Consider the following 12253-nt stretch of genomic DNA (forward strand, 5'->3'; position numbering starts at 1 on the left):
GGGCCTCTCACCTGTGAGAGCTGAGGGTGGGCGCGCATCCCGAGGCCGCCCCCCGCCCAGCCCCGGCCTCCAGTCGGCCGCAGACGGGCGGCGGCCGCGGCCCCACTGCGCGGGCAAGCAGACCGAGGCCCGGCCCGGCCCCGCCGCCTTCCCCGCCCCCGGCGCGCCCCTCCCCGGCCGCCGCGTCTGCGGCTCGGCCGCACAGCGCCCGGCTCGGGGTTCCGGCGGCAGCACCTGGGCCGCGGCTGGCGTCCGGCGGGGGCACGCTGCCCGCCCCCCTCCGCGATGAGCTCGGCGGGCGCAGCGGACTCCCTGCCCGCGGGGTAAGTGCGCGGCGGGGGCGGCCCCGGGGGGGGGGTGGGCGCGGGGCCAGGCCTCCCCCGCGCCTCCGGCCCGCACTGCGGCTCCCAGCCCTGCCCCCCGGGCCCGGGCCCGGCGCCCCGCCCGGCCTCCGGGAGTCGCCGCCGCCGCCGGGGAGTGGGGAGGGGGCTGCGGACGCTCGCGTGAGGGGAGTAGAGGCTCCGGGGATCCTGGGGCGGTCACTCCCCTCTGGGTCCCAACTTTATCACGGAGCTGTAGTAACGGCCACGTCAGAGCCGCCTTCCTCCCCTCGTGGCGTTTACACCTGTGGTGGGCTCTGTTATTTCACCTCCGTTACAGTTGAGGAAACTGAGGCATAGCTCTTAAGGGACTTGCCTTCCGTTACCCAGAAGGTGAGCGGTGGGCCTGGGATTTGAACCCAGCTCTCTCTGATGCCAGAGCCCCCACCTGGGTGCCATACTGCCTAATCTTCGGGGATATCTGAAGGAGTTAAAAGGCTGAGATATGAATCAGCTGTGCCCATTGGGCGCAGCAGGAACTGGGGTAGTAAAGGTGGGTGTTGTCGCTTCCAATATGGCTCTTCTGCTCTTCCCCGCCCCACCGAGGAACCCTGTAGAGTCCCTACACTGCCCCTGTAGCAGTGACAGCTGCTAGCTGCTGGGACACCTGGAGCAGCTGGCCCTTTCCTGGGCGCATGTGAGTGGGGGGCGACTCCTGAGGGCCCTGCTGGGAAGTTGCTGGGTGGAGATCTGGCTCAGGTGAGCTGGGAGGTGTGTCCGCCCTACCTGGAGCCTCACCACCAGGGACAATATTTGCCAAGGGCCTCAGGGCTAACATGTGAACACGGAGGCGAGGGGGGCTGGTGCCAGCCTCAGCTGGAGGCCTCCACAGCACGTGTGTGTGCATCCTGGGTGAAGGCTTAGAAGTTGGGTCACTGAGGGACACTCTGGCCTGGGGGACGGTTGCCTGATGAGTTTTGCCCTGACCATGTTTGTTGTATGATTTGGGCCACATCCTTTATCCTCCCCAGACTTCTGGTCCCTCCTTTGGAAAATACAGGGAGGCCAGGCCTGGCTGCTCCCTTCCTGCTCTGAGTTGAAGTATGTAAATCCGGAGTCTGGTTAGGTCCCTTCTGCCCAGCCCTGACTAAGCACCACCCTAGTGTGCCCAGAAAAGAAGCTTCCACGAGAGAAGGCAGGCATGGAACCGGGCACTATCAAAGAATCCTGAACTGCCCAGGCTAGAAGCCACATCCATCCCTCTTCCTTGCACGCTCATATCCCTGCCCGAGTCCACTCTACAACCGCAGGCTCCTCTGGCGCCTCCATGGGCCTCTAGGGCAGCAAGCTCTGTCTTCTAGCACTGGTGGATCTTCCTCATACTGAACCATACCTGCCCCCACTGCATGCCCTCCAGGTCGCCCTTTTCTTTGAGGCCACACAGGTCCATCTGCCCCCATCCCTGGTCAGTGCCATCCTGGTGGGGTCTGAGCAGAGCAGAGGCAATCCAGTTCCACCTTCACCAAAGATACTCAGTCACTCAGCAAACCCTCCCAAGGCCTGCTTTGAGCCCAGCCCAGTATATGAGGGTCAGTGGTAAACAAACCAAACTTTAAATTTCCACCACTTTGGAAATTATGAAATATTTTAAGCCTTCAGGAAAAATATAGCAAATAATAAAATGAACTCCATGCCCTTGCCACCTAGCTTTTTCAGATGTTAACATTGTGCCCACTTATTTCATATTCTTCTTGTTAAGAAAAAATTATAGCAGAGAAGCCTCTGTGGACCCTCCCCTCTTCCCCCTCCAGAGATAATTGCTGTCCTGAATTTTGGTTTTGTCATTTGCACTTTAATTTTTTAAAATTTGAGTATAGCTGACACACAACGTTACATTAGTTTCAGGTGTATAGCGTAGTGATTCAACTTCTCCGTATTATGCTGTGCATACCACACTGTAGTTACCATCTGTCATCCTACAACACTGTTACAGTATCACTGGTTTTGTCATTCGCTGTTTTTATTCCTTCACTGAGTGTAAGTCTAAGAAAACGTAGCTTGTTCTGACTTTAAAATTTTTATATAAATGGAGTTATCCAGCATGAGTCATTCTGTGGCTTGCTTTTTCTCACTGAGCTTCAGGTTTCTGAGATGTAGTCTTCTTGATCCTTGCAGCTCTGGTCCCCACTTTCCCTGATGTGTGATATTCCACCCAACGTAGAGTCCCCCATTTCTTTGTTTATCAGCCTTCTTGATGGACTTTGAGGTGGTTCCCAGGGTCTTGCTATTCAAACAGTAAATATTCTCATAAGGTCGTCTTTTGCGCATATGTGAGTTCTCTTCTCGGTTGCCCCACAGGAGTGGAATTGCTGGGTCAGAGGATAGGTACACTCAATGTTTTAAAGTTATTTAGTTTTCTTATAAAAGTGGTGTTGCTGCAGACATGATGGAAACACATTCTCATAGAAGAACAAGTAACAATGGCTAACATTTCCCAAGTACTTTTACTGTCTCAGTCATTCTTCTCAACAACCCTAGGAGGTGGGAGCAGCCATTCTCATTTTATTAATGAGGACACTGAGGCTCATAGAGGTTAAAGAACCTTCCCAAGTTTTTCTGATGAACAATTGCCGAGCTGCAGTTTGAGACCAGGGTTTTCTGCTTTAAAAACCCTTGAAGGTGCCACTGCATGAGGCCATGTCACATTGCTCCATGTCACATAATATTCACTTTATTCACAGCTAAGGGGGGTGCTCTGGAAGGAGATACAACCACATGTGCAATTTAGAGAGGTTACTTTGGGATAAGTCCCCATGGACAGATCCCCTCCCCGCCCCACACCGCTGACAGAGTTCCTCTTGAATGGTGAAGCAGGGAGGAAAAGCCAGCTCTGGCTCCAGTCTGCTCCCTGAGTGACTTCCTTGCATTGCCTCTACTGCCCTAGTGGGGACAGAGAGGTCCCCCTGCTCCACCCAGCTGTGTGCACCAGGTGTCAGGGTAGCAGCTTCCAGGTGGACTGAAGCGGGGAAGGGCGGGGGGGAAGGTGAGGGTGCGGTGACTCCAGGCCGCCTGACAGCTCCCTTCTCACTCCAGCCTCAAGCCTCTCTCCCCTACGATGCTACAGCTCGTGGCATTGGTCACCAGCCCTACTCCATGCTGCATCCAGCTCAGTGGCAGCCCAGTGTCTCGGGTTCTCCTTTCCACAGTGGAAAGTCCACCTTCAACCCCTCAGGAGCTCAGTAATGTATTAACCTGGGCTGGCAAGGTGGCCTGGAGCAGAAAGGTGAAGACGCAGGACGGCCTGCGGGGAAGTGGGGACCTGAGTCACAGCCAGCGGAGGAGAAAGGTTTGGCAAGGTTGCTTTTTTTTGGGAAAGTATTTCTATCTTTTCCCTAGGTTCCTATCTTTATTGCCTTTATCTCCTTATCGGTCAAATGCAGATAAGCAGGCCTGCCCCTGGACTGGTGGGAGGATTGAGTGAAGTAAGGCAGGCATCAGTTTAGAACTTGAAGTGATATTCTCATGGTGGTGAAGGGGTGGTTATGAATGCCGTCATAAGTCAAATGGGGCCAATGTCTCCCACCTTCCTGAGCTCCCTAGACAGCCAGGACATCCCCGCCGTACCCCTCCACTTAGCAGGCCTTCCAGAGCCTATCTTGGCACCTCGCCCCTACAGCTTGTGCCTCTTTGTCACTATGGTATCATGACTCTAGCTCCTTGCTCGCCTTTTTTCCCTCTTGGACTTCTTTCTCCATCTTGTCCTCAGTTCAGTGCCATCTTTTCCGGAAATCTTCCTCAAGTGCCCCCATCTCCACCTGTGGGCCCCCTTAGCCTTCAGTGATCCCCATGATTGCAGCCTTGATGGTTCTGGCTGTCCCTGCTTCTGCCTGCATCTGTCACTTCTGTAGACTGTGAACTCTTCAAGGGCAGGGCCGGGTCTGGGCCAGAACCAGAGATTAGTGTGTATTGTGGGAAGAAAGAAGGAGGAAATCAGCCCCAGGGCCACCCCAAAGCAGCTCCCAGTCTGGAGAGGTCACCTCAGACCCACCTTACTACAGTTAAGCAGAAGAGGTTCTGGGGCTGTCAAGGGAGGTAATGCACCTCTGTGCTATGTATCATCTGTCTTTCTCTCCACATAGAGCAAGGAGGCAGAACGTCTTTCCTGATGGGAGGCAGAGGTGGTGGTGGGGTGTATGCAGAAATGGGAGGTAGGCTCTTGGCTCTGGAGTTGTTTAGAGATGGTCATAAGCCAGGACAATGGGCTTGACTTCCTGGGGCTGAGCTGGTGGGTAGGCACTGGCTCAGGCAGAAACTTGATTAGAACCCGTGCTTGGGCATGTGATCTTGGCCTGGTCACCTCTCCTCTGTGCCTCATCTATAGTGGGGATAATAATCCTACTTCACAGGCTTCGTGAGGGCTCAAGGAGAGAAGGCCAGTTAAACACCCAGGGCTGTAGGTGCTCACTGCCTCTTCACTGATTCATCTAACAGAATGGGCAGACTGAACACCAGTCACTAGGCTAAGCCCTGGGCACAAAGGAAGACACTGTCTCATGAAGAGAGGGACAGAGGCTGCTTTTGGTGGGGCCTTTTCGGTCATAGAAAGAAACTTCGTCTTTATCCTAAGAGTAATAGGAAGCCAGTGAAGGATTTCAAATTCAGAAGTGACATGGTCCAACAGATAACTTTGGCTATTGTGAGAAGGATGGGTTAGAGGGAATAATGCTTCGAACATTCTCCCTTATAAAAACTACCTAAAGGCTGCATGGGTTACTCCAAACATCCTTTAAAATACATTCCTGAGCTCCCACAGAAGTAACAGAAATCCTCTCAAGCCAAGAATAAAAAGGAAGCTGAGATCAAGCTGAGATGAAGCCTCAGCAGTGTGAGGGTGTTGACAAATTCCAGAAATCCAGGACCTTGAGTTTTAATGACCACTCCAGGGATGATAAGTAAGGACCTGGGCCTACCCAGTGACAGTGTGAGGAGTTGAAACCTAGCCTCCCTACCACCACCACATGAATCTGGGACCTTCAAAGGGCTACCCCCTCAGCAAATAGAGTCGTTGACCAGAAAGAAATATCCACTCTCCCACAAAAAGGGAGATGACAGGTCTGGTGGAGGAAATTATAAATATGAATCTGCTCTCACACAAATTTTGGGCTTGAAGACACACTCCCTTTGTGGTCCTGGAAATACTAACCCAAAAAAGTAACTTAAATATCATCGGATGGTTGCACCCCAGGGAATCTGGCCAAAGTCAGTGAAAATCCTCTCTGGAGGAATAGATCTTTCTCCTAAGATCCCTTTGGGATCAGATGAATAGGAGCTCATGGTAAAATTACAAAACACACAAGGAAACAAGTCATTGTGAGCAGTAGACACTCAAATCAAGAAACAACAGAATTTGTTTCCCTGAGAGTCTAAGATGCTGGAATTATGAGATCTAGAATGTAAATATTTTAAAAACATGTAAAGAAATCAAAGATGGACTTGAAACAGTAAGCAGGGAACAAAATACCGCCCAAAACGACCAAGCAGATTTGAAAAGAAAGCAAGTGGAATTTCTGGAAACGTGAAAGATAATCATTGAAATTAAAAACTCAGGAAAAGTAGATCAGACACACCTCAAGAGAATTAGTAAAATGGAAGATCTGAAGAAATTACTCAGAATCTCACAGAGTCAAAGAGACTGGCAAGGAAGAGCTTTAAGAGACTTGAAATCCTGAGCAAAATGGTCTGAGAGAGAGAGAGAGAAAGAGAGAGAGAGGAGGGGTAGGAGGGGCAAGAGTGGAAGGGGCAGTCTTCCGTCAGACCTGGGTGGAGTGCACCAGGGCTGGATTCAGGAGGCAGAAGTGGCAGAGCTCAGGGAGGGGGTAGATGGCGGAGGCTCAGGAGAGGTATGTATCAGGGCTGACTATCAGATTTCTGGCTTGAGAAATTGGATAGAAGGGTATCATTTATGAAGATGGCAAAGACTGGGGGAAAACAGCTTTGGGAGAAGGAAGAAGAGTTCACTTTTGAACAGGACACGTTTCGATTTGCCGGGACAATCTGCTGCTGCACCAAGGAGGAGAAATTAGAGCTGGGTCCGAAGGTACGTGTAGACATTTACCTGGTGGAAAGGGACTCTCTCTCAACTAACCTGTGGGGGAAAGGATCTCCTTTCAGTGAGGTCATCAAGGCTCCTTGTGGAACCTTCTCTCAAAAGAGACTCCTTGAGAAGAGACATCCTCAAGACCATCCTCAAGATAGGACTTTTGGGATCTCCTAGTTCAATCTCTCATTTTTCAGATGAGGAAGCTGAGACCCGGGAAGGTCAAGGATTTGTTCTCCTAATCTGAGACTCCTTGTTCAATCATTTTTTTTTTCATTCATTTAACAGATACTTATCAAAAGCCCACTTTGTAACAGATACTAGATGCTGGGATACAGCAGTGAAAAAAACAAGGATTCCTGCCCTCGGGAAGCTTACTTTTAGTGGAGGAAGACAGACAATAAGCACAAAATAAGTAAAAATAAAATAAACAAATAAAAGTGTATGTGTGAGGGTGATAAAAGCTATAGAGGAGTGTGAAGACTAGAAGACTAGAAGAGAGTCCGGCCCACTGAAATGCCGTTGGGAAGGTGACCCTTGAGGATAAAGGGCCCTGGACAGGGCTTACAGGTCTGCCGCACACTATAGCCCATTGTGACAGTGTTTTTGGGGTTCTAGAGTGCAGGCCTGAGGAAGGCAGGAGAAGTCCTGGAGAAGGAGGAGGAGGAAAAGGACTGAAGTGGGATTTAGTGGGTGGGCTGTGCCCCCCTGGGGGGCAGAAAAGCCCAATGGGTCAGAAGGGCCATAAAGACTCCCTTTACCCTTATGAGGGGTAAGATAAATTTGTTCCCGAGGCTTCCTTGCCTTCCATCCTCTGTTCCTCCCCAACCCCCTCCACCAGATCTCAGATGACACCCCCATTCTGCTCTTCTCCCACTTTTAGGAACACTTAGAGGTGGGTCCAAATTGTCTTTGTCCCAGTACAGAGCGCGCAGCCTGGAAGAGCTTGTGACAGGCACCCAAGACCCACAGGGAGGTCACATGGGCCCCGTGGGGCTTGGTTCCAGCCCAAAGGGGGGTTGAGGTCTCCTGGTCACTTTTGTGTCTCTCCCAACAGGACTTCTGTGAGCAGCCTCCATGAGGCCCTGGACCAGTGCATGATTGCCCTGGACCTCTTCCTCACCAACCAGTTCTCAGAAGCACTCAGCTACCTCAAGCCCAGGTGAGGCTTAAGCCTAGGTTGGGGGTGGGGGCCCGGGGTGTGTGTGTGTGTGTGTGTGCCCGCGCACATGTACGTGCACGCACACATCCGTGCCCAGGCATGAACACACTCAAGAGCCCATGTGTAGTATAGGGATGGGGGTGTCTGGTCATGGAGAACCAGAGGTCTTATGTAAGAGGAATCCTGTGTAACTGACTGCCTTCAGCCTTCTGGGTCACCATGACCCCCCGAGAGTCCCATAAAAATAGGGGCTCAGGCTCCCCATTGTACAGCCCTGAGCAGTCAGGCCCTCCCCAAGGTCATTGTGACTTTCTTCCTTTTAGGTTCTTGTGGCCTCTTCCGCTTTGATTTCTTGTTCCCGCTGAATCCACTGGGGGTTTCTCCCCTGTCAGCTCTAACACAGCTGCTTTTCCTCATTTTTCCCCAGAGCACTAAAGATTTGAGTTGCCTTTACTCAAGTCCTTTAGGGTAATGTTGGTTAATCATTTAGCCATTTGTTCCAGTATTTACTGCCTTCTTTCTAAATAATATGCTTATACTGCTCTTCCTTTGTCAGTTTTTTCAGTTTTTTTTTTTTAAGTTTTTATTTGTTAGAGCGAGCACGCGCACAAGCAGGGGTAGTGGCAGGCAGAGGGAGAAGCAGGCTCCCCACTGAGCAAGGAGCCCGACGCTGGACTTGATCCCAGGACCCTGGGATCAGGACCTAAGCCAAAGGCAGACACTTAACCCACTGAGCCACCCAAGCGTCCCTTTTTTCAGTTTTTTAAAGACAAATTAAGATAGAATTAATAGACCATAATATTCTTTTTTTTTTAACCTTTTACTTTTCAACATCTATTGGTAGACAAGAATTTAGCTTTCTTTTTTTTTTTTTTTAAGATTTTATTTATTTATTCGACAGAGAGACAGCCAGCGAGAGAGGGAATACAAGCAGGGGGAGTGGGAGAGGAAGAAGCAGGCTCATAGCAGAGGAGCCTGATGTGGGGCTCGATCCCGGAACGCCGGGATCACGCCCTGAGCCGAAGGCAGACGCTTAACCGCTGTGCCACCCAGGCGCCCCAAGAATTTAGCTTTCTTATACCCCTGCCTTACCTCCCTTCCCTCATCCTCCTCTCATCATTGTATCACATTATCTGGCTAAATCAGTAATGTTTACATTATTATAATTAGGTAACTGATGCTCATTGTAGACACAAGCCATACATTGTAAGATTACATTTCCTTTCTGGAGTTAATAATTGTCTTGTCTTTTCATTTGCCTAATTTGCCATACGTTTATCCTGAACTCTTTATAAGCTTTTCCCTGGAAACCTGTCTGCTGGAAGACAGATGTGTCTACTGGCCACGTCCCAGCTGTCTCCTGGAACTCCCTTTGCTTCTCTCTGGTTTCCTTGACCTGGCTTTTTCTCTGGTATCCTCCCCCATTTTACCACAGCGTGTCCTCCAGAAACTTTCCTAGGAAGGAGTTGCATGAATATAATCCGCGCCCCCCCCCCTCAGAATTTTGAAGGCATTGCATCCCTGTTTTCTAGCATCTGCTGTAGCCACAGGAACCCTTATTTCTTCTAGCTTTGCGTGTGATCATTTTTTCTTCTCCAGAAATGTTTAGAATCTTCTCTTTTGTTCTTGCAAATCTGAAATTTCACGACGATGTGCTGAAACGTACGTCTTTTTATTTGGTATTTTTTATTTGGAGACTGCCTTTCAGTTCTGGGACCTTCTCTAGCATGACGGCTCCATGTTCAGTCTCCCTTCCTCAGGCTTTCTGTAAGTCAAACACTGGACCTCCTGGACCAGTCCTCTTCTAAGCCTCCTGTCTACCCTCCAATTTTGCATTTCTTTCCCCCCCCCCTCTTATTTGGGGGAGATTTCCTCAACCTTATCATTAAATCCTTCTATTGAGTTAGAAGAGATCCTTCTATTTTCTTTTTTTCTGTGATCATATAATTAATATCCTTGTAGTTATTGTTCTCTGAATGTTCTTTTTTTCCCTAAAACATCTTATCCTTGGTTTATGGATGTACTCTGTTCTTTATATCTAAATTTGAAATATGAGAGTCCTTAGGATATGGCCTGGCATATAGTAAGCACTCTAGTAAATATTTGTTGTTATCACAGAATATTGTCTCTCTCTTAAACACTTTTTTTCCCCTATGTAATCTTGGCTTTCTCCAAGCTCTCTTTTTCTGTGTAATGGGGGAATCTCCTGGTGCGGGCTTTTCTCAAGTGCCTCCTGGCCCCTGGTTGTCTGGTCATATTTAAGAGCTAGTTCTTGGCCTTGTAATTGGTGGGATTGGTTTTTGGATGTGGGGGGAGATGGGCAAGGAAGATGGCGGGGAGGAGCCTGCTTAGGGACAGGTAATGACCAGAAGGGAAGCATCTGGCTGCTTGGCCTTGTAATTGGTGAGATTGGTTTTTGGATGACTCGGCCCCCGATGTCAGCTTCTCCAGAGAAGAATCCTCTGTTCCTCAGCATGGTCAGAGAACCTCTGGCTGCCTGAATTCTGGGATTGGGCTAGGGGTGAGGGGCCAGGAGGCTAATCATGTCTGGTGCCTACTTGCCTAAACCCTTCTTTTTAGCTCTAGGTTGTGGTTGTCCTCTGCCTCATCTGGTTCCCTCAAGTTCCCCAGGAAAGCAAATGCTGAGGCAGGGGGACTGCTTTCCCCAAGTTCCCAAGCCTGACCTGTTCAGTTTCTCCTGTCGGGGCCGGTGGCCCAGCTTCTGGAGGATGGCGTGGATTTCAGCATGTGATGGTCATGAGTCTTATAATGATCCCTCCGCAGCAGTCCCCACACCTCCTCCCCCATCTGAGGGCGTCTGGGCTTGAGGTGGGGCAGAGGCAGGTCTGCGCAAGAGGGTAGCCGCTATGTGAGGTAGGCCAAGCTCCATCCTGATGCATCCCTGCACATGTAGGTGCCCCTCCCAGTAGTTTTGGAAGACTCCCCAGTTCCACTTCCCTTCTGGTCATTACCTGTCCCTACGCAGGCTCCTCCCTGCCACCTCCCCCCACACCTTTCACACCCTCTCCCCATAGCCCCCTTGTGTGGGGGGGCTGCCTCACCCTCCCTCACCTCAAGAGGGCACTCTCTCAGAAGTCCCACAACTCAGGCCCCACAACTCTGGCCCCAGGGAGGAAATGCTTGCCCTGAGCCAAGGAGGCACTATGGGGAGAGACCAGTCTCTTCATGAGGCTAGCTTTTAATATCATACTTAAGGAAGTGAAGCTGCCCCTTATCTTAGCCCCTGCCCCATTCAAAGAGTCTTTCCTTTCTTTTTCAGTTTAAGAGAGTTCTGTCCAAACAGTAGATGTCATTAGCACACTCCCACCCACATCCCCATTTTGACAACCAAAAAATGTTTTAAGAAATTGCCAGATGCTGGGGGACAACTGGGGGGGGGGTGTGGGACAGGAAAATTATCTCCCCATCTTTATTAAGAACCACTGTTCTAGGGGAAATAATTCCTGCTTAAAAATGGCCTCCCCTCCCCATTTACAGCCATCGAAGCTTCAAAAGATGTTGGGGTCCAGTTTCATTCACTGTTCCTCATTGTGCATGCAGTGTCTCATTTAATTGTTCTGCATACTTTGCCCTCAGGGAATAACGAGCTCATCAAGCTCTGCGCCTCATCCCCTAGCCTGGGCATTTGTTTTCTGTGTTTGTCACTTCTTTGAGTAGCTTCTAGTTTAGTTTGCTTAGCTGTTGGTAGAGGAGGGAAGGGCTGGAGGCCACTAGGCTTAGCTGACCTCCACATGACTGGAGTCCCAGGTCCCAACACCCTGCTCTTCTGATGGCTCTTCCGGTGCCCTCCCCAACTTGACAGCTGGTCTGGGCCTAGAAGGTAGGACCCCAGTGGGCATGATGTCCCAGAGCTGGGTTTTACTCAGAGGTGAGGGGACTCTTACTCTCAGGGGTCAAGAGTCTATAAGCAAACAAGAACTTGCGTATTGTGAACTAAACTTGGGGTGTCCAGGTTTGGGGAGTTGCCCTCCCTCTGTGCAGGCATACCACACTGCACTCCACAGATACTGCATTTGTTACAAATCGAAGGTTTGTGGCAACCTGCATCAAGCAAGCCTGTCGGCACCATTTTTCCAATAGCATTTACTCAGTTTGTGTCTCTGCGTCACATTTTGGTAATCTTTGCTGCATTTCAGACTTTCCCGTTATGATTATATTTGTTATGGGTCTCTGTGATCAGTGATTTTGATGTTACTGTTGTAATTGTTTTGGGCCACCACCACGTAAGACAGTGAACTTCATTGATAAATGTTGTGTGCATTCTGACTGGTCCACTCACCAGCCATTCCCCCCTCTCTCTCCTCCTTGGGCCTCGCTATTCCCTGAAAGACAACAATATTGAAATTAGGGCAGTTAATAACCCTACTGTGGCCCCTGAGTGTTCAAGTAAGAGGAAGAGCTGCACATCTCTCCCTTTAAATCAAAAGCTAGGAATGACTAAGCTCAGTGAGGAAGGCATGTCGAAAGCCAAGATAGACTGAAAGCTAGGACTCTTATACCAAACAGCCAAGTTGTGACTGCAAAGGAAAAGTTCTGGAAGGAAATTAAGAGTACTACTCCAGTGAAGACATGAATGATCAGAAAGTAAAACAGCCTTACTGCTGACATGGAAATAGTTTGAGTGGTCTGGGTGGAAGATCAGGTCAGCCACAA

At 50.1% G+C, this 12253-nt stretch overlaps 1 protein-coding gene across 1 annotated transcript in view; it reads left to right on the forward strand.

Moving 5' to 3' along the window:
- The first annotated feature begins 205 nt into the window (after positions 1-205).
- The window catches only part of TTC39A (tetratricopeptide repeat domain 39A), a 39649-nt gene continuing 27601 nt past the window's right edge, over positions 206-12253 (forward strand). The window contains exons 1-2 of the mRNA XM_026498125.4: positions 206-323; positions 7475-7579. Of these exons, the coding sequence (XP_026353910.1) occupies positions 286-323; positions 7475-7579 (143 nt within the window). The 5' untranslated portion in view covers positions 206-285. The remainder of the gene's footprint in view (positions 324-7474; positions 7580-12253) is intronic.

The sequence above is a fragment of the Ursus arctos genome, unplaced genomic scaffold (genome assembly GCF_023065955.2).
Source record: "Ursus arctos isolate Adak ecotype North America unplaced genomic scaffold, UrsArc2.0 scaffold_12, whole genome shotgun sequence".
NCBI lineage: Eukaryota > Metazoa > Chordata > Mammalia > Carnivora > Ursidae > Ursus > Ursus arctos.